Genomic DNA, 23,211 nt, shown 5'->3' on the forward strand with positions numbered 1-23,211 from the left:
TATAGCTCTGTAGTTGCAGGACTTGGGAGAAGCATCCTACATGCTAGGATTGCCTTAGAAAGCACAGATTTTATATTTTTTGTTATGAGCAAAAAATTAATTTTCATTGTTCCTAAGAATTTTGATTTTTATCCCTAGGAAATATACCTTCTCCTTGTGACTGACCTTTCTGAAGAAAGTCTCAGTTGTAGGACAGTGTTTTTTTCTTTCTAAAAATGGAGAAAATGGATGATGTCTTCTTAAACTGGAAAAGGGGAGGAATTTTGCTCATTTCAAACTTGTATCCCTCTTTCTTTTGTGAAGATCTTATCACATTCAAAGGGGAAGGGAGAATATTTTAGTGTATGTATTTTGGAATTGGCTTCTGGTGACTAGGTTGTGCTTTGTGAATTGACAGTCAGCAGGAAGGCACCAGAACACAATGAACCATGTTGGAATTTGGAAGTATCATCTTAAAATTTGAAGGTATTTTTCGTAGAATGCTGGAGTTGGAAGTGGTCACCAGAGTCACCCATTGCAGGAGCAGCAACTTGTGGTTTAAGCCTCGCCTTTTCTAATGTGCTCACTGGGCATTTGTTTTTAAGGTGGAACCTTGAGTAAACAGTCCCTAAAATTTTTAGTATACTTATAAATTCCTGTGCCTGTGAAGTTATTGGCGTTGGTAGTTGAAGGGCTTTATTAAATGCGAATGAGTTCGTAATAGGTATTTCTTATCAGATTCCATTCCTTTTAGTATAACCCGTGCTTTGGCAAGACTTCCAAAAGGGATTTTTCCATTCTACACATCACCTGATCACAGACGTTGCTTTAGATCAGTGTTTGTATTGAAAAAAAAGAACAGAGAGACACAAAAGGGGCATTATAGCTTTGATAGCCAGACTGCTGTCAGAATGTGTTGGTTTTGTTTTCAGTTCTGCTTCTGATCTTAATATAGTTTTTAAGATCTCTGTGCTGCGGATTTGCTTTCTGAAAATAGGGTGAACACTCACTCCTAATTCATTGTGTAGATTTTTTGTTTATGGAAATTCTCAAAATTTTTTCTGCAAGCTCCAAATGAGCAAGCTGCAAATTACGTTTATTTTTCTCACTAGACAGACCAAAGTCCTTTGAAACATTGCCATTTAATCAATCATCAACTTATATTTACTCCAAGAGCATTACAGTTTACCAAGTCTTATAACAAGTAATGTAGATGAGAAGAGGGAAAGGAAGAAAAACAGAGCATAAACATGTGAAAGTTTGAAATAACTTTCACCATTATCGTCATCACCATCATCATCATCATCATCACTTCTTAATAGCTAAGTAGGATTTCGTTGTTACACCATCATATTTGAGCCCTTCAACAGCCCTTTACTTTATTTATTTATTTATTTTAAAAATATTTATTTATTTATTTTGTCTGCGCTGAGCCATAGTTGCGGCACGCGGGATCTTCACTGTGGCATGCGGGATCTTTAGTTGTGGCATGCAGAATGCGTGTGGGATCTAGCTCCCTGACCACGGATTGAACCCTGGCTCCCTGCGTTGGGAACGCAGAGTCTTACCCACTGGACCATCAGTGAAGTCCCAACAGCCCTTTACTTTAGGTAGGAAATAGGAAAGTGATTTATCCCTAGGATACACTATTTCATAAATAAGAATAATAGGAATTAGTGGAACTTATTTCTATGGCATTTATTATTTGCTCCGCACTTTCACCGTTGTCATCTTGCTTAACGCTGTGCTCTGATGCATTCCATGCTCCTTTGAATCGTTTCAGAATCATAAACATAGTTGTTACAGAATTTTCCAGGAGGCCAACCTAAATATTTAAATAAGGAAATTAAAAATATTCATACTACTATATTCATGCTCGATTCCCTTTTTAAATTTCTAACACCTATACATTTGTGCCTTCGTTTTTTCCTTTATTCATTTTTTCAGAAGTTTGTCTGTTTTTATTGTGTTTTTTAAAAAAAATCAGCTTTTAAGTTTAACGACTAACTGTTGATATTTTCCTTTTCATTAATTTCTGATATTATCTATCATATTTCCTTTGGTCTGTTTTCTTATAGCTTTATTCTTTTTCTAATTTCTGGGATTTCTAGTTATTTTTCTTTTCTCATAAGAGCATTTAAGGCCATGGATTTCCCTGTACTTAGTGCTTTAGCTGATGCCTAAAAGTTTTGATGTACGGTATTTTTAAAAATCACTCCTAAATCTTTTCTGATTTCCAGTATTTCATTTTTGACCCATGAGTTTCCTATAGAATATATATATACATTTCAAAGTTTTTATTGGAGTACAGTTGCTTTACAATGTTGTGTTAGTTTCTACTGTACAGCAAAGTGAATCAGCTATACGAATACGTATATCTCCTCTTTTTTGGATTTCCTTCCCACTTAGGTCACCATAGAGCACTGAGTAGAGTTCGTTGTGCTATACAGTAGGTTCTCATTAGTTATCTATTTTATACATAGTATCAATAGTGTATATAAGTCAATCCCAATCTCCCAATTTATCCCACCCCACCCCTTTCCTCCTTGGTATCCATACGTTTGTTCTCTATGTCTGTGTCTCTATTTCTGTAAATAAGATCGTCTGTACCAATTTTTTTAGATTCCACATATATGCGTTAATATACGATATTTGTTTTTCTCTTTCTGACTCACTTCACTCTCTATGACAGTCTCTAGTTCCATCCCTGTCTCTACAAATGGCCCAATTTCATTACTTTTTATGGCTGAGTAATATTCCATTGTATATATGTACCACATCTTCTTTATCCATTCCTCTGTTGATGGGCATTTAGATTGTTTCCATGTCCTGGCTGTTGTAAATAGTGCTGCAACAAACATTGGGGTGCATGTGTCTTTTTGAATTATGGTTTTCTCAGGGTATATGCCCAGTAGTGGGATTGCTGGGTCACATGGTAGTTCTACTTTTAGTTTTTTAAGGAACCTCCATACTGTTCTCCATAGTGGCTGTACCAGTTTACATTCCCACCAACAGTGCAAGAGGGTTCCCTTTTCTCCACACCTTCTCCAGCATTTATTGTTTGTAGATTTTGTGATGATGGCCATTCTGACTGGTGTGAGGTGATATCTCATTGTAGTTTTGATTTGACTTTCTCTATTAGTGATGTTGAGCATCTTTCATGTGTTTGTTGACCATCTGTATGTCTTCTTTGGACAAATGTCTGTTTAGGTCTTCTGCCCAGTTTTTGACTGGGTTGTTTGTTTTTTTGATGTTGAGTTGCATGAGCTGTTTGTATATTTTGGAGATAGAATATATTTTTATAGTTATCTTTTAAAATTGATTTTTAATTTAATTGCATTGTGTTTGGAGAATATTTTGTTTGATATTGATTCTTTAGATTGGTTGATATTTGCTTTATAGTCTATGCATAGTTGAATTTATAAATATTACACATGAGCTTGAAAAGAATGTATGCTAAATGTTGTGTACTGGGTTCTAGTAAATCCACTAAGTATAACTTAACTGTTGCTTTTGCATCTCACTTATTTTAGGGTTTACTCTCCTTCCTTTATAATGTGCATCCTTAAGTAGTTCATTCAGTGAGGGTACATAAATACAGTCTTCTTTCTGAAATGTCTTTCCTCATTCTTAGAAGATTCAATTATTTGTACAAAATTTTCATTTGTATTAGTATAAAGTTTTAAGTTGACAGTTCTTTTCTATTGTATATCAAAGACATTATGCCTTCTGGCCTCTGTTTTGCTATAGAAACATCCTTGCTTGTCTACATATTTTAAGTTTGTAGAAAATCTTCTATATTTTTCCATTTGATTTCTTCCCATATCTTTGTCTTTGGTGTTTCTGTCTTTTATACTATGATATGTATAGGCATATATTATTTTGATTTACCTGATTATACACTTTATTTTGCCTCCTGAGTCTGAAGATTCATGTCTTTCATCTATTCTAGAAAAATTTATTTTTTTAATATTGTGCCTTCCTCTATTTCTCTATCATTTCTGTCTTCTTTGTATACTCCCTATTAGTTATACGTTAGACCTCTCATTCTTTCACATTTTTTAGTCTCTTTGTTCTTATTTCTTTATATTTGGGGTATTTTTCAAGCATGAATATGCCTTTAACATATTGAGAGTGAAAGTACAGTAATACTTTGAAAGCAGGAAAAATTGTAGCACCATGGGATTCCTTAATGGAAAAGACTCTTAGTGATTGAGATGTGTAGCACAGGAACTATACATTTTGACTCATTAGTGAAATTTTATGCACTCTCTTACTCTTATAGTAGTATACTTTGTTGGTTGCCTAAAAACAACTTAATCCTGAATTCCTTTGAGTTGTTTATTTTATTATAAAAATTGATGAGAATCAGTCTTGTTGCCTTCGACCTTAAATTGAAGTTTGTGAGAATTTGACTTCTTAATCTTCAATCCTTTCTTTGTGGAACTCTGCCTTTTCTATCTTGTCAGCATCCTCCATACCTTCTTCCCTGGAATTAGGGCTTTAAGGAAGTAGGATTTGACTGCAGTCTGGAGGTATAATGGCCAACCCAGGGCATCCCTTTGTTCTCTTAGTGTTCTTTGTTGCTTGTTAGTAACAATTACAGTAACTGGACAAATAAAGTTTTTTATAAGAGTTGCTTTTGAGAAAAAGAGACGCAATATTGGTTTTCTGAGTTTCCCAATCCAGATCTAAATGCATCCCTTCATTTTCAAAAGTAATAAAACATACACTGTAGTGGCTAGAAAATTGCAGAATATTATGTTAAAAATATTATCCTACTTCTGTAGAGGAATGCTTGTGCTCTGAGAACTCAGGGAGGGGAAATCTCGATAAAATAATGTAGCCAGGAGTTTCAACATGTGTAATAGTTCCAAATAACATTTTTTTTTCAGGGACGAGAAATAAAGTCAAGAATCAATGCATAGTCTGTAGTGCTTTATCTAGAAAGAGTCAAGGGATTGGGTGCTTAGGGTACAAAAGGAGTGGTTGTGAGGTGAGCAGGTTATTCCGTAAGGCATTTTTTTCATCTCCTGTCATCTCTTGGAATACCTTTATCCTCTCTGGACCAGACGGACTGTCAGAACAGATGGAATGAGATGATCTCTCTGAATGGTGAGATCCAAATAACCAGAAGATTTGGGTCATTTTGAGAGTTGGATCGTGTGGAACTGTATTATCTATTAATCCCAGCTTATCTACCTTATCCTCATGACATCAGGCAATGTTTTTCTGAAACTCACATGTGGCAACTGGCAAACCATCACAGAAAGGGATGGGAAAATAATATGAGAAAATTGATCCATTCTACTGAATGATTAGTCCTTCTGTTCATGAATAGAGAGCAATAGAACTGGAGAAAACCTGCCTGCCAAATTCCCTAGGAGAAAAGAAGTTACATATTTCTAACCACACTGATGCCATTAGACACATTAGGGTGTAAGTAGAACACCATTTCCTAAAAGTATAGTCTATGGAAAAGTGTTATGTTGGATGTTAATAGGTATGCTTGCTTTAAAAAAAAGTCCACGGTATTGTGCTATCAGAACTCTCCTCCCTTTTTTTGTGAGGTCTGCCTATTAGCATCTCCTAGAATGTGCTTTGCAGAACACCATTTTGTAAACACTGATTTAGAAGAATGTTTATCACCTAAAGATTTAGGAACTGACCTCATGTCTAAAAAAAGATGAAGTTAAAAAGTGTGTGCCTTCGTGATGCCCTGTTCAGAGGCCGAGATATCTGTATGGACTGGATGTGTTGAAAGACACGATGAAATGTGAGTAGAAAAGAGAAAGGCCCAGGAAGTACTACAGCATAGAGTGTGTTCACACAGCTGCCATCCAGGCTGATTTATTCTTTATTGAGCACCTTTTAAATATGTATAAATCTGAATTTTGTTTATTATTAATGATCAATTAAAATATGCAGTTAATTTTGAGAAGAAATAAGTACTGAAAAGTGCAAAGAATATATCAATCACTCACTAGTACTCAAGTTTAAGGTTTTTTCTTCTCCCCAGCTCCTTAATAAGATTGAACTTTTTCTGGAGGGCGTGAGGGGATTTTTTTCAGTTTCTGAGAGCTCTGTATTATATAATGAGGAAAAGAATGACCTTGACCAAAAGTCTAAAGCAGCTGGGTCTTTAAATTAAATTGTTTGCCCTGAAATGTCATTGTTGAAACACCAGAGTCGCTATGGCTAAAACTAATCACCTGTTAAAGGGTAATTCTTTTTAAAAAGGTAAAATCATGACTCTCATACAAATCTAAAATGTACATCTGTCGAAGATTGTATTTAACCCATTAATTAATGAAGGAACCAGTAGAATGTTATATCCTGTTAAAAGGAGAATTCAACACACACACACACACACACACACACACACATTAGTGGGCTTGCTGAAGTAAATTTACAAATAGTTGCAAAGCTGGTCAGTATCCAGAGGGCAGTAGTCAGTTATAATTCCTCTACACTCTTCATGATTCATCTGTATTTCTGTGGACAAAAATGATTTGCATTACAATCCATTTCTACAAACACAGAGTTGTACAGTAACTCAAGGACAATGAATAGTGGAGATAATCTGGAAGGGTGTGCTAGACAGGACCCCCAGTAATGGTTTTTGTTCATTTCAAAGTCACGGTTTTTCCTGATACACCAGATAATTTAATTTATATCACCATGTGCAAGAACTGTATAGCTCTGTAAACTATTTGAACAGGACTGTAGGTAGAAGAAAAAAATAAAGAGGTGTTCAGTGGGGACTGTGAAACTCTTCCTTTCAGATTCTGTGTTCTAAAGACTGTGAGAGGCTCTTTGCACGTAGGTGGGCAGGGAGGACTGAGGATATAGTGAGAGTGCTTTGAAGGCAGTGCACTGCTTTCACTTTTGTTTGCCCATTTAAATGGATGATCTTCAGGGAATTTAATTAAACTGATATGAGGGGTGGCCCCTCTGGTGCATTAGTCCCTGCCAGAGACCACTGTGACCTCAGTACCTGGAGAGAACACCTGGGGACTTCGGCAGAGGCAACCTTTGAGCATCTGACAGTGGTGTCCAAATCTGCAGACACTTGTTTAAAGAGTTGTTTAGGACGAGCCTGGAGTCCTTCATTCCACCTTACAGGATAAGACCCATAAAGGAAGTCTCACTTTCTTTATTCCTGAAGAGTCACTCATTTTTTATCTTAAATTTGAGAAACCCAGTAGGAAATATTTGCTGCTCCAGCACTTTTAAAATATAAGATCCACGTTCAAGTCGGAGGTAGGGGATAGCAGCTCTGAGGGATGTTGCCTATCTTGGTAGGAGTTAAGCTTTAGGATTCATGTACATTTCACATTTTCTCGGCGCTTAAAACAGGTTCTTGGGCAGAGTGGCTCTCAGTAAGTGTAGGAAATAATTGGCTTCCTTTCAGCGTTTGACACCGTAGCATCTTTCTCCCTTGATTTGGTCACATGCTTTCCTGCTCACTTTTCTACTTCTTTCTGTCTCTTCTCTATTCCTGTATCTCGATGTTCTTTCTCTTCCTGCACCTTAATGCTAGTATTCCCCAAAGCCCCATCTTTGGTCCTTAAATCTTCACTCTCAGACCTCATGCCTTATGTGTGTGTACCCAATACATTCTCTGTCACTTTGACTTATTTTAACACTAGTCCTTATTTTCCCAATTGCCTAAAATTCAATTCCTCTTAGATGGAACACCTCAAAGTTCCACATGGGCTAAACTAAGCCCATTTTTTTCTTTCCCAAATGAGCATATTTGGAACCTTGTTCCTAGCCATGCTCCTACTGCTTTTCTCCGGCATCCTATCCTCCAGCTTGGAATCTCAGAGATGATCTTCGACCCTTTCCTCCATCCCTTTTTATATAAATCAGTCAATTTATATGAATTGTCAGTCTAGTGTCTCAGTTGCCTCCGTTTGGAATTTAGAGCCCTCCTCCTACTGTTTTCCTGGTTTACCTGTACTTTTTATTCCAAAGTAGAATGAGAAGAGGCTGTATTGTATTGAGGGAAGACCACAGACTTTGATCTAAAGCCCAACCCACATGGTTTCATATCTGAGCATTAGCTAGGCAACTTGGAGCAAGTGATTTAAATTCACTGAATAACATCAGTTTTTGTGTCTGAAAAGTAGGGGGTTTAATGTTACAGGATTATTGTGAATATAAATAAAATAATAGTTGTCTAAGTGCCTAGCGCAGTGCCTTGTACATAATAACCACCCAAGAAATGTTTGTTGAATTGTTGAATGAAGTTTCTGGCATACTATATCTTATGGATTCCAAAATGGGTTAAGAAAAATAGTGGCAAGAGGTCTAGTATTTGAGTAAAGTAAATGGATTTTATAGCATTTTTAGTAAAGAGGATATGCTTCTGATTTGTTTAAGTTTTAGAGCAGTTAAGTGGAACTGAGTTATTATTGGCTGTCAAGTTACATGAGAGAAGCTTTCTGAAGGCTCACTTACTTGGAAGGATACGTGGGAAGAAGAGGATGTATATAGAGTAATATATTCATGCATGTCTACCTGCATTACACATTCAAAAATTCCTGGAAATGGATGGAGAGGCACACGTCTTCAAATGATAAACAAAAATGCTCAGGCACCTTAAATTTTATTATGAATGATTTTTGTTAACTCAGTCCCCCTGGGTAGAAGTTGATCTGAGCAGCCTCTTCTCATTTCAGTCAGTATCAATAGCCCTTTCTTTTTTGGCAGGGAAAAATGTTAAAGTAAAAAATATCTATTTCCCTGGCTTTGGTGTGGAGTGACATGGAGGAGAAGGCAGGTAAGGTAGGCGTAGCTTCCTGGGAACAGAAAGGTGGTGTCCATTCTGCCTGGGACATGGCTCCTGAAAGTGGGAGGATTCTCTTCAGTGCCAGTACATCTTTTCCAGACATTTAGTGGTACTTTTCCCACTTGGCAGGAACAATGTTTTGCATAAGGCTCAGGCCTCTACAGTCTCAACACTTAAAACCTCAGATCTACATTGTTGCCTCTGGAGGTGTTTGGCCAATTATTATTCTTACTAGTATCAGGTGTTGAGTTCTCTTTCAAATCCAAAGCTTCCTTGATTTTGAACACTTAGCTCCATTTTACAATGAAGGAAGGAAATGATAAATATTACAGAGGAAACTTTAAGGAATAGTTTTTAGAGACTTGTCCTTATAGAATTGAAGAGCTCTTAGAAAAAAGGAGAGGAAATAGCTGAGAAAGGGACAAGTTATCAATAACTGCACTTTGAAATCTAATTATAGACATTGGTAGTGGTGATTGCTGACTGCTAGGGGTGTAAAAAACCAGAATATTTTAAGCAAGGGTTTATTTATACTCAAGAGAAGACTGATAGACTGTTACTGTGGGAAACCAGTTCAGTTGCAGAAGCCAAATATGGTGCAGGTATGCACAGCAAAATGGCTGGTGCAGCAATTTGCCTGAATTCTGAGCCGCTTTAGATGCTCGCTTCCTCCTTTTCTTTTAGTTTTCTAAAGTTGCCTTTTACTTTCTCAAAGAATGGCCCTATTGTGTAGTGTGTGAAATGGATTGGTATAGGGTGCAAAACTGGTTTTAAGATTCACTTGAAATGATGACTCTGTGTTTCTAGTTTTGCAACATTTAAGTTTTCAAATGATTGTCACCCTCAAGTTGTAGGTAGCAGAACTGCTTTCGAAGTTAGATGTAGATGTGGACTCCCAGATTTTATGCGTATACATAATTTCAATAGAATTTCTATCTAGAAAAGTCATGTGACACATTATTTTAAAGCTATATTTATAGAATTTATATTTACAAAATTGAAGTTGGCCAAGATATCTCCAGGCAGCTTAAAGCCAGGCTCTGGTTGTTTTTGGTCCTTGTCTCAGGCATATGAGGATGGTGGGAATGAAGGGGGAGGCCTGGCCATGCAGGGGAAGTATTTAGTCATTTGAGGAAATGAGGGTGAGAAATTTTGCCATGGTGGGTTTTCAGAATGAAGCAAGCAGGAAAAAGGAAATAGTTCTCTATGGATATTGTTCACTGTTGGTGTGGGCATGAAGACAAGTAACAGTCAAGTGGCAAACACACACCAGAAAAATATCACTCTGCATGTAATTAAAGGCGAACAGCTTATGCAAAAAGAACATACAACAAAATTAGGTGAGGTACCCTGTGCAAGAGGAAACTTATTTGGCTCAAGTAAAATAACTGCTCTTCACTGTAGTTCATGTGCCAAAAGCACAGACAATGTGATTCAAACAAGCAATATACAATAACTCCTGTGTGCTTGTTTACTCCCTTCCTCGGCTGAGACCTATACAGGGTGAGCCTGGGGTGCCAATACCATGAAACCTGCCCTGCTTATCTATGCCCTTTAGAGGCACACTGTGACATTTTCTTAATAGGTTTGTGATTTCACATTATTATTTCTGTTAGTTTTTGGAAACTAAGTAGTAAATAGAGATGATGATCCCTGGGTATTCATGTTTTCCCAGAGTAATGGTAGGATCTTGGAATTAGAGAAGATGGGAGAGAAAATGTCATTCGTGTGATATTTTTTGTTCTAGTCCTGGTTCTCCAGATTGGAAAGAGTTACTTGGTTTGTTTTGGCCTGAAACCAGCCTGGCTTTCCCCAACATGCCTCCGAATCATCATCTTTAATTGGCATATGTTTTCGACAAATTGAACGTGCAACCATAGTTTAAGAGTGGTTCAAATGTTAGCAGCTAGGAAATAAAATCAATAACTGAAACCTAATTAAGCTCTTTTTGGTCACCTCCCATTACTTTGCCACGTTAGTGGTGTTGGGAATGGTTTAACCTTAATATATGGATTTAGTGTTGGGCTAAGCACTTTTACATCCATAATCTCATGTATCATGTTAGGTAGGTATTATTATCTATGTTTTATGGATGACAGAGTCAGAGAGGTTAAGTGACTTACCTAAAGTTCTATGGACAATTATGGCAGAGATGAGATTTGAACCCAGGTTTTCTAATTCCACAGCTGGTGATCTCTGTACCAACTGAGTAGGTGAATCTGTTATAGAAATCTTTCTATAAATTATTTTAAGTGAGTTCCATGTTTCATTATTAAGTGAACCCATTCACTTGCAAAAAGGATCTATTCCAGTAGAATAAAAAACTCATATGATGTCTGATAATAAAATCACATGTAAGACTATAGCATGTTTTTATCATCACATACATTAAGGAAAATATAACTTTCTGATAAACCAGTAATAAATAATGTTAAATACCAAAATTAAGTCTGAAAGCATGGATATTGATAAGGAAGGCCATAGTCAAAATACATTAAAATAAGACTCTCTAAAAGTGAAACCAGGGCTTCCCTGGTGGCGCAGTGGTTAAGAATCCGCCTGCCAACTCAGGGGACATGGGTTCGAGCCCTGGTCCAGGAAGATCCCACGTGCCATGGAGCAACGAAGCCCGTGAGCCACAACTACTGAAGCACGCGTACCTAGAGCCCACGCTCTGCAACAAGAGAAGCCACCGCAGTGAGAAGCCCGCGCACTGCAACGAAGAGTAGCCCCCGCTCGCCGCAACTAGAGAAAGCCCACGCGCAGCAACAGAGACCCAACACAGCCAAAAATAAATAAATAAAATAAATAAATTTATTTAAAAAATAAATAAAAGTGAAACCATGCAGAAGTGACTTGGTTTGTGAATTCCTTAATTTAGGACTTTTGTTAAGCGAGGGTAGTAATACTTGAAGAGGAATTTAGCCTGCAAACTTAGGCCGTCAGAACTGTTCAGGTTATGATGAGCTGCCTTGTTTCACCCTGAAATGAGGAAACAGACCGGTAAGTCTAGTAGGAAGTCATTCAGCCGAGAAAGAAAGAAGACAAAGCGTTAGCAGTAATCACAGACTGGGAAGAGCCCACTGCCTTCCTGCCCCTCCTCCTTCCTCCTCACGCCGTCCTCCACCAGCCTGAGCAGGAGAGTGACGAGGGACACCGGGGAGGCCCTGCTCTGTGGTGGCAGGAAAACTCAGGCCACCACGACCGAATCTGTAATTTCTACTTCTGAATAAGTGGCCCTTTTCCCCCGTTAATTTACTCTTTTGTAATGAGTGAGTTTAAAAGATTTTTTTTTTAAAAAAAATATTGCTTTCAGATGTGACTCCCAGGCTGGATTTGAAAATAAATGTTGGCCATTACCTGATCAGACGCTGTACGGTTTTATTTTTAACCATTCTTTCCTTCAAGGGCCTGTTCATAGTGCAGAGGGCTGCAAGAGACAAGTGGGGGCCGGAGTGGTGGATTGTGGCCTGAGGCACTTACTTGCTTGAGAAAAATTGCTGCCAGATGAGTAGTTTCAAAACGCTCAGGCTGCTGATGTGGTCTTTAGTGGAGAGAGGATTAAAGGGCGTGCAGTTTCTCCTCTTCTTTATAAATATTTGCTGGAGAGCTAATGGGTTTTTGTGTGCATATGTATTTCCTTTTTCTATGGGGGAAATTACCAGTAATACAGGAACATCCTGTGATAAAATATACAAAGTACAGGCTGAGGGAACGGATGGATGAAATAGAAGAAATGTGCCCCAGGCCTGTGGCATGTATTATGACTAGTCCTGGCATCTCGATTTGCCTACAGGTGATTAACTACAGTATAGATAGAGGAATGTGTAGGGCATAAATAAATAGGCAATTCCATCAGCTGCTTTAAGCATAAAAAGCATTCATCCCCAAATGCTTTCACAAGCCTAAATTTTATTTTAAATTAGTTACCCATCCTGGAAGAACTGCAGTGGGAATAATCCCATGTAATTTCAAATGCTCATGTGTCTGAAGGAGCAGAAACTTCATTGCATTGCTTAAATGGTATATAGTTGCTCTCCCAATGCAATACCTGCTAATCTGATTAGATGCCTGCGTTGAGGTAGTGAGACTGGGAATACTTTAAATCTGAGTTTCCAAGCAGAGAGACACAGGAAAGATCTCCAACTGTAATTGTTGATTCTGTGGAAAATAGGAGCGTAGAAATTTCTAAAAATACTTATCTTTGTTCCCGTTATCCTCTCTTCCAAAGGAAGTTCAAATATGGCTCCAGAATAAGAGAATTACCGTATTAACGTTTTAATTTACCCGTCCTCACTAGGTGAAATTGTATATTAAGAAATATTTTAAACCACAAATGCCAAATTATTTACTTGCCGCCTTTTAATAAACTGAGTTCTCCTTTCCAGAGGGAGTGTCTCAGGAAACTTTTTTGGAGCTTGAAGAAAGCTGTCCCAGCAGGGCACTGGGAAGGCCCCTTCTTCAAGACCGAGGAGCCCCAGTGGGCTCTTGCAGCTGAGAGGGGGCAGCGCGAGGGGTGTGAGAGCACAGAAAGACGGCCTGGTAGCCCTGGTCCCCCCTTCCGCTGCCCCCAGACATCAGGAGAGAGTGTCAGGGTGAGCCCGTTGCCGCTATTCTAGCCTGTTATCCTAGCCAGGGGGGAAGCTAAGTACCAGCTGGTCCTTCCAGGACCAGGATACAACCTCCACCCTCAGGGCTCTCAGTCTCCTTCCCCCTCTGGTGGACCCCCTGAGAGAAAGCTCTTTTCCTTCTGTGGCTTTTTGCGAAGAGCTTTCTTTTCACATCTGGGCAGGGGAGAGAAGACATGGCTCTACATTTTCTTGCTAACGTATGGTTACCTGGCAACAGGCACCTGGTCACGGTGGTCACAGGGGGGCACCCAGGTTGGAAAGGCTATTTTGACAGCACAGCACCTGCTTTTTCTGAGCCCGTCCATTAGAGACACCCTTTCCTAATCAGATACCCACCCCCTCACATGGTAGGGTGAGGGCGTAAAAGGTTCCACTGAACTATCACATACGTGTGGAAAAGTGCACAGATTGTAAGTGTACATCTTCATGAATTTTCACACCTTGGAAGCACCCATGTAACCAGTATCCAAGTGAAGTTTCTTTTTATAATGATATTTCTTCCCAAATTATGAAAGCACTTTGTAGGAATTTTGGAAAATACAGCAAAGTATAATAAAGAAAATAAAATCCACTCACCGTACCGACTCCCAAAAAATGGCTACTGCTAACATTTTGGTGTGTTTCCAGTCTATCTGCCTGTTCCTTTCTCTCACACACAAAGACATATGCACACCCACAAATACGCACATGGTACCACGGCTTCCGAAGTCTCACACATGTGTGCGAATACACACAGAAGTTCCAAATACAGATTTGTAGGTATTTCACTGCCTGGTGGTTGGCTCCTTCAGCAGAATGGCTGAGAAAGAAAGGGAAACTGAAAACCATCTGTCTCCTTACTTGATAGCAGGAAAAGGACTCCTTGTGGAGGGGAAGGTAAATAAATGGCCGACATATACTTATGGGTGATTCATAGATTTCACTTACCCGATATTTTCCCGGCTCTCAGTCAACTAGCATTGATGATGGGAAATTTAAAGACTTCTTAATGCGGACCATTAAGTAGAGTAGAGACCTTTTGATGAAGAGCAGAGGTGAGGCCTGGACTTACACTTTTCCTGGCTCCTCTGTGCAACTGAACCCCTCTTGGCTCCAGCTGCACTTTTGCCAGAAGGCCGACTTTCCTTTTTCTTTTTTAATTGGCTCTCTCACAGATAACCCAAGCAGAATTTAACCACAGAGCTCTTGCTTTAACAAAAGGAAGCTGAATCAAAATGTTGGAAGTGGGCCCGGTGGTTTTGTGAGTTACAGCAAAACGATCTTCCTCGTCACTGCTAAGATGGACGCAACGACGCTTCCCCATGCCGGGCTGGTTGCTTTCGTCCTCGCTGAATCTCCCGCTCGCGCTGCCAGAGAGGGCACAGTTGGCACCAGCTTCCCGTTGCCATTGGTGGTACAGCCTGTGTTGCCCATATGCCCTCGGGCTGGCCAACAGCATCTGCAGGGGGCTTGATAGGGTCCCTTGTGCTGGAGAAAGTTGTTTCCCTCAAAAGTGCCTATGCCTCTCTTTCTTAAAAACTATTTTTTATTTTCTTATACACTTGGGATTTGCATTTTTATAAAAGCTTATCAGACTTCTTATATTTGCAAAATGTTTCCTTCCGTCACTCTTTTCTCCTTGTTTGTTAAAAAAGCATGTTCACAAACAGTATGAAGTAGCCTGCCTGTTTACCAGAGTTCTTGTATTTCTTCGCAGTCGGAATCAGCTGTCCGCCCTGCCGGCCTGCCTGTGTGGTCTGCCTCTCAAAGTCTTCATTGCAAGTAACAACAAACTTGGATCGCTGCCTGAAGAGATAGGTCAGCTCAAACAGTTAATGGAGTTGGTATGTTACTGATTTTTAAGATGCCCTTTTTGTTTGTTTGCTAATTGTAGCCTATCAAGGTAGTCAGAAAGACTTTTTGCTCCACTGGGTCAAGGAGGGGATCATGTCGTGGGAGGTCTGTATAGGATAGAGACATTAAGTGGGGAAAGGAATAATCATGCGTTTGCTGTGACAGAGTTCCTGAAATTTACAGGTTTCCTGTAGTTTACACTTCCTGAAGTTTGCAGGATTTACAGTTCCTGAAGTTTCCAGATTATCCTATGGTATTTAGATCACTTTTTTTTCAGATTGCATAAATAAATTTGTGATAAATTATGGATACACTGGCAAAATAATCTGCAAATAAGTTAGTAGGCCAAATTTTATGAATGTATATAATTAACTTGGAAAGAAGAGAATGCTCTGATTCTCTAAGGATTTTAGGAACCCTTGCTCCAAATTGATGTAACTTTAAAAATGTGTCCATATCCCCAGGGAGAAGAAAGAAGAACAAGTTATACATAGGCAGAGATGGCTTGTGTGTACCTGAGGCCGAGATGTCAGCTCCTTCACTACTAATTGAATTACTGACCTTGTTTCTAAAATGGGAAAGAATGAGTTCTTTCTGTACTTCTGTTGAGCTAAGATATCTTGGGTGAATGAGAGGCCAGAATGAGCAACTGGTCTAAACCATAATAGTCATAATTTATCCTCCGACAAGCATTCGTCCATACTGCCCTTGTGTCAAGCACAAAGCTGGATGTTGTGATTACAACCATGAAAAGGAGATAAAACCTTCCTTCAAGTAGACTCCAATCTAGAACGCTGATGGCCAATAACTTTTCTCTTGTGTGCCAGTTCCAGTTAATTTTTTCAGGGCCACCTGGAACACTGGGGTGATGGCTTGTGAGGCCCAGATAAAGAGTGCTATGACTCCACGGTCATGTGTTCATCTGGAATTGGCTCTGAAAGTGACAGCCCCATGACACATATGTATCCACTTTGATTTTAGGACAGAAGTGAGTAATTTCTGTATAAAGGCAATAGAGCCCTAAAAAGAGTGCCTTTTCCAGGACAGCAGTATCTGAAACCCATTCCAACTAGCTCACACCAAGAGTTGGGATGAGTCATAAGGATACAGGGGTCTTCACGTCACTAGCACCGTGACATCTGGTCAGGGATCGTGAGTGACTAGAACAAGATACTGGAAAGTTGTCAAGAACCATGGAAGCCACTGGTTTTCTTGCTCAGCTTTCTGTACTTCTCCATACAGTGGAGAGGTCGCCTGGCCCATACATCCCAAGTTTAAATGTCCCCCCAGATAAAGCACATAGCAGGACCTACTAGCATGTCTCGGCCTTGGTTTCTGAGCGAGAGAGACGAGACCTGGTTCCAGCGTCCTCTCCTGACTCGGCCAGCGATGCCCAAGGCACATGGTCACGTTGCCCGGACATGGCTGCTCGGCTGCCACCGAGAGGGGTGATTCTGAAAGAAGACAGATATTAATTTGGGCAGACATCCTCCTCTCCACAAAGTCTCTATTACAAGAAGTAAGTGCATGGCGTAGGAACTGATTGATTGATTCAGTCTTGGGGTTGGGAAGGGTTTGTACAGGAAGAGACCTTTGAGAGGCGCCTTACATAAGTCCATGTAAGGGACAGAGGAGGCACTCAAGAGAGAAGGGACGGCTTGTGCAAAGGCCCGACAGCCCGGCAGTGCACGGCATGCCTGGGGAGTGTGAAGCAGTATAATCCCATTGAGGCTACGTGGAGTGAGGCGGGGCGCTGCATCCTCGAGGCCACGGCTTAGATTTAGGCCATCGTCACCTCCTTCCCAGAGTGTTCAAGGCCCTGCTGAGTCTGGCCCCTGCATGCCTCTCTAGGTTCGTCTCTTGTCCCTGGCCCCTTCACCCTCTGAATTCCAGCCTTGTTCATCTTCACTTCTAGACTTCTGAGCACATCACTCTTTCCACAAGGACTGTTTCTTCCTTCTCTTCTTCTCCTGGTCAGTTCTTAGCCAAGGTAGATTTCACTTCCTCCGAAAGCCTTCCCAGATCCGCCAAGCCAGGGTTGGGTGCTCCGAAGGCCAGCACCCTCTACGTATCACTGAATTTTCATTGAACCACATTTGTCTTCTCACTTGGCGTTCTCCAGGCCGACACCCGCTACACCTTGAAAGCTGCTTCAGGACCGGAACTGCATGTTACTTGCTGTGTTATGCCAGTGCTTGGCACAAGATAGATGCCCAAAAAAATGTTTGCTGAAGGCTGCTGTCAAATCGTGGACAGTGGACCAAGAAGGTGGCTTGGGACCGATTGCGAGGACTCCCAAGTGCCGTGCCAGTGAGGGGGCGACTCTGTCTTTCAATCCAAGTTAATTCGGAAGGTTCCATTTTAACTGATTTCTGGAAAACAAAAGATATAGCAAATAACACTTCGGATGAAACTGATAGTTATTTGCTTTTTAAAAAAAATGCTTCTTTCAGGAGTGTGATAAACCCCCAAATCCGGGTTTGCTAGAATTTGGGTTAGGTCTTGCAAACACTGTATGAGTACAGCGTTGGTGTTTTTCCCCTTGTCGGGCTCCTGCGGAGTGGATGTGTGGTACATCGGTGAGGTCAGCCTTTGGCAGCCGTAATGTGTTTCTGTCCCGCTGCACCCCGGGCTTAAGCTGACAGCGTGCCGGCCATCGGCTGTGTTGCTACAGACCAGCTCATCTGCTAATAGGTGGTGCACGCGGTGAGCCCTGCAGCCAGCCCCACACGGGGCAGGGCTTCCCTCAAATTCTCCCGTCAGCTGCTGGTGGCAGGCGGCAGAGGCAGAAGAGCATTGTCTCTCGGCTCGGGGCACATGAGCTGCCGGGTGGCTGTAAGGGATGCCCTGGGCTTTTCTTAGGCCCCCGTCCGGAGCTCAACTCTAGGGAAGCTGCTTTGCCTCCTGGTTCCAGCACTGCCATCAGCCTGTCCTGTGTCTTTTCTCCACCAGCAATAACTCTTGCACGCTTGAATCCTAGAATGTTAAAGCCATAGTGGTTTTAAAAGACGTCTAGTCCGGGACTTCCCTGGCGGTCCAGTGGTTAAGACTTCGCCTTCCAATGCAGGGGGTGCGGGTTCAATCCCTGGTCGGGGAGCTAAGATCCCACATGCCTTGGGGCCAAAAAACCAAAACATGAAACAGAAGCACTATTGTAACAAATTCAGTAAAGACAAAAGAAAAAATGGTCCGCATCAAAAAAAAGCAATCTTTAAAAAAAAAAAAAAAAAAGACATCTAGTCCAAGCTCTCAACATCTTACAAAAGAAGAGACCCAAGGCAGAGAGACGGTGAGCGATGCCCAGAGGGTCGGTCACCCTGGCGTAGCTGACTTACAACCCAAGCAGAAACACCCTCACCCAGCACTGTCCCTCACCCAGCACATGATGCAGACGGCAAATGTCATTTTATTTTTTTGTTTCTGTTTTTTGTTTTTACCTTTTAAAAAGAAATTTTTTTTGATGTATTTTTTTTTAACATCTTTATTGGAGTATAATTGCTTTACAGTGGTGTGTTAGTTTCTGCTGTAGAACAAAGTGAATCAGCTATACATGTACATACATCCCCAAATCTCCTCCCTTTTGGAGTATAGTTGATTCACAATGTTGTGTACTTTCTGCTGTACAGCAAAGTGAATCAGTTATACATATATATATATATATATATATATATATCTCCACTCTTTTTGAGATCCTTTTCCCAAATAGGTCATTACAGAGTATTGAATAGAGGTCCCTGTGCTATATAGTAAGTCCTTATTAGTTATCTATTTTATGTATAGTAGTGTGTATATGTCAATCCCAATCTCCCAATGTATCCCTCCCCCTCTTTCCCCCCTGGTAGCCATAAGTTTGTTTTCTACATCTGTGACTCTGTTTCTGTTTTGTAAATAAAATTTATTTGCACCATTTTTTTTTTAGATTCCACTTATAAGCGATATCATATGATATTTGTTCTTCTGCAAATGTCATTTTACATGTACTAGTAGCCACATTAAAAAAAAACAGAAGCAAGTGAAATTCATTTTAGTAATTATATTTTAGTTTACCCTAGATAGCTAAAATATTATTTCAACATCTCTACAATATAAAATTAATGAGATATTTTGGAGTCTTTCTTTCCTACTAAGTTTTTGAGGTTTTCCACTGACACAGCCCAGTTTGGACTAGCCACATTTCTCCTGCTCAATAGCCACATGGGGCTGGTGGCCACCCTTCCAGACAGGGCAGCTCTGTAGCTTGTGTTCTTTCTGCTCTATGGGCAAGTGTGATCTTCACAAAAAGCAATTATTTGTGAAGTTGGTGAATGTTTAATAACTTGCCATTGTTTAACCACAAGGGCTGACTGGCCTTGCTTAAGGTCACAGACTAAAAAAGATTAGTTTCCATCCATTCTTATTTATTTTTCATATCTTTTTGCTTAAAATAGTAGTGATACTACAGGTAACCATGTCAGATGATTTTTAGCTATCAATTGGAAAAAAAAGTTCCCTGGAGAGCCTGAAGTAATTCTAGAATTGCGTGGGAGGCTCATGTTTTGTAGTTACATAGTAACTGACTTGTTGAAAACATTTGGTTGCTCCAGAAGCATTCAGAGTACCTTCAGTCACGTAGGGCTGATAAAATCTCTCAGCTTATTATTAGGCTCTGAGCCCTGTTGAACTATTTTGGTAGAAATATTTGAGAAATTTTCACATTAGACTCAAAGAGTATCCTAAACTGAGTTGTAAACTCTCTTCTCTTCCAAGTATGAGCGAATGTTCCAGAGTCATCATTCGCTTAAAAAACAAACACCAGAGCACCGTGGCCATCTGCAAGAAGGGTGCCCTCTCTGATTTTTGAGAGGAGTTGCATTTGGAAAACAGTATCTTACTTTCTTGAATATATCACAATTATCTAAGAATCTTAAAACATAAAGCATTGCCATTTAGTGATTGTGATTGTGCAAAGAATATGAACGAGCAGTTTTTCCTCCTTCCATGAAGACTTTCATTAAGAAACACTTCTGAGACGTCTTTTCTTGAGTCCACAGGAGAGGCGAGGATATATTTCCACGTTGTTTCGGGTGCCGGAGAACTTAGGGGAACCTAAGCTCTATGGAGCTGCCCCTCAAGGGTCATTTCTGATGAGAATGATCTAGAACTTTCTGACCTCAGCTACTTTGAATTACTTCTGTACCGCTTGTCTCCTTAGAGCTGTAGCTGTGTGTCTGTGTTGCTTTGTAAGTCTTCGTATCTGCATGTTCTTTCTATCCAGGAAAGAGATAAAGCACTGGCATTTACTGAGCACCTACTGTATGCCAGGCACTCTGCTGGGTACTTGACATGTGTTCTATCATTCGATCTTGACAATAACCCAGCAAGGTGGATATCCTGTCTACCTTGCACAGACAAGTTTGGGTTTCAGAATTACTCACCCAAGGGACGTGGGGCTATGATGTGGTGGAGTGGAGTGAAAACCAGGTTTGTCTGTTGAAAGCCCAAGGCCTTTCCGGAGTACAGTGCAGCTGTGCTCACTGGGTCCTCATCTAGATCATAAGCCTCTCGTGGAGAGGAGCCATGATTTCTTTCTGTGCAGTTGCTCTGTTTCAACTTGCAGTGGTTTTCCCATTCAAGTTGGGGCAGGCTGTGAACAGTAGGGAGAATGTTACAAAAGTAGGGTGTGGTACAAATGGGCCATGTCTGTCTGAGAGTTCCCTCACTGAAGAACCTCAAGCCAGGCCCGAGGGTCAGCAGACTTCTCTTGGGTTGACTAAACCTCATTTTACTCATAAAGACGGTGTCAACATCCTGGAAACATTTTTTTTTTTTTTTTTTTACTTGTCAAATCATACCTGAAGGATAAGGTGTGTTAAATATTTGGTAAGAAATACCGTATGAATGCCATGTTATAATTAACAGCCGGCTCTGAAGAAGACAGGCACACTAAGTAAGAACACAATAAATTTGAGAACTTTTTATGGGGCATTTGCCAAAGGTCTAGAAATTTTCTCACCAGTTCTCTGTACATGCTGACACACTGGGGTCCATCTCTTGTTTGGTTTTTCTCAATTCTGCCCTCTCCCAACTCATGCCGTGTGTGAAAATTGTGTCTTCCGGCTCTTGACTTCATATAAGAGAACATAATATCACTGTTTCAGAAACCTGCTTTTACAACCCCAAACTCACTGGACCTGACTCAGGTAATAACTGACTTGAAGGCGCATTTCCTGGCCCTGACTAGACATGCTACTTTTTTTTTTCTCTTTTTTGTGAAATGTTTGGTTGTGTGGAGAGTTGGAATTCAGGGATTGATTATAGACACGGGATGTATTGAGGAACTTCTGATGGAAATCTCTTTTTCGTTTTTTTTTTTATGTGTCGCATTCCAGTCTCTGAGGTAGGCGTAATGGAGACATGAATTCATGTCTGCTGTAATCGTAGGTCCATTCCTAGTCTCTGGAGATGCCGCCTAACCTCGCTGGTTTCTGTGAGGGAATTGGAAACTCATGGCCTGTGCAGGGTCCTTTCTGTTGCTTCTATCTCCGCGTTTCTTATGAAGAGCAAGGTTTGTGCTTGCTGGGTATGTGAAAGAGTGTGAGGTAGGGTTTTATACTAGAAGGAGACTCTCAGTAAGTGTTGAGAGGTAATAATTTACCATAGCAGAGGTTGCTTGAAAAAGTTTTGAGTTTAAATGAACATACTGATTTGTCTTAAAATTAAAGTTCTCACTACAGGCATTTAGGTTTTTGATTGCTGAAAAATCAAAATTGACATTACTCCTAAGTCAGTTAAGTATCTATCTTTCAAACAAAGTCTCTTCATTATTTTTGATATGGTAGATGGATTTTCCTGATCTTGGAAGGAAATTGTAATTATTTATAATATCACCTCTTCTTTTTACCTAGGAACAGAGAGGTTAAGATATTTACCTAAAGTTACACAGTGAGTCATACAAAAGACATTTCCAAAAATGGACATGGTCACATGATGGGAGGCCAGTATTAATAGCTTGTATTTCCTGTTAGAACGTTTGCATTTTCTTCAATTAAATAAAGAGGTAGAGTTTTAAAAATAAATTTATTTATTTTATTTTTGGCTGCACTGGGTCTTCGTTGCTGTGTGTGGGCTTTCTCTAGTTGCAGTGAGCAGGGGCTGCTCTTCGTTGTGGTGCGCGGGCTTCTCATCACGGTGGCTTCTCTTGTTGTGGAGCATGGTCTCTAGGCGCCCCGGCTTCAGTAGTTGTGGCACGTGGGCTCAGTAGTTGTGGCTCGTGGGCTCTAGAGCACAGGCTCAGGAGTTGTGGCACATGGGCTTAGTTGCTCCACGGCATGTGGGATCTTCCCGGACCAGGACTCGAACCCGTGTCCCTTGCATTGGCAGGCAGATTCTTAACCACTGTGCCATCAGGGAAGACCAAGAGGTAGATTTTAAAATACGACTTAAGCTGTAGTATAACCACGCTAAGTTTCTGAAAACCTAAGAGTCAGGGGAAGGTAGCTCATGAGAATACCATGTGCAGTTCTGCCGCTTAGCCTGGTCTCACTGGAAACCTTCTCTATCCAAGATCATCTTGACGCAGTAGTTATGTTGACTTTCATTAGAAGTCACGACTTAAGAAAGCATGTCTAGTCTTTTAAAAAATATATTCTGAAAGTGAACATTTCCTAGTTTAATAATCCTTGAACCTACGCTGATGTTTTAAATCCTTGTCATTTTTGCATTCTGAAGGTAAGGCAGCAATTAGCAGTCAGTCAGCTAAAATGTATTAATCTCCAACATGCATTTAACCCTTCTAGAGACTTTCTTAATTGCCCAAAAGAGTTGTGATGAAATGAGAATCTTAACTTCTAAAGTTTTTCTTTTGGTTGCTTAAATGCATCTTGATTAAACCAGTGGAAAATAAGTGTATTTTAAGTCATAGCTAAAATTCTCTATTTTGTTTTTTTATCTAAATGACAAAATTAGACTGGCTGGTTCATAAAACTTAAGTTT

General features: G+C 40.2%; 1 protein-coding gene across 5 annotated transcripts in view; it reads left to right on the forward strand.

Annotated features, from left to right (window-relative positions):
* LRCH1 (leucine rich repeats and calponin homology domain containing 1) overlaps positions 1–23,211 on the forward strand; it is a 199,684-nt gene that overhangs the window by 97,669 nt on the left and 78,804 nt on the right. For all 5 annotated transcript variants that reach the window (XM_057532869.1, XM_057532868.1, XM_057532870.1 and 2 more), the window contains exon 3: positions 15,104–15,230. In XM_057532869.1, coding sequence (XP_057388852.1) covers positions 15,104–15,230 — 127 coding nt within the window. The remainder of the gene's footprint in view (positions 1–15,103; positions 15,231–23,211) is intronic.

The sequence above is a fragment of the Balaenoptera acutorostrata genome, chromosome 18 (assembly GCF_949987535.1).
Source record: "Balaenoptera acutorostrata chromosome 18, mBalAcu1.1, whole genome shotgun sequence".
NCBI classification, from domain to species: domain Eukaryota; kingdom Metazoa; phylum Chordata; class Mammalia; order Artiodactyla; family Balaenopteridae; genus Balaenoptera; species Balaenoptera acutorostrata.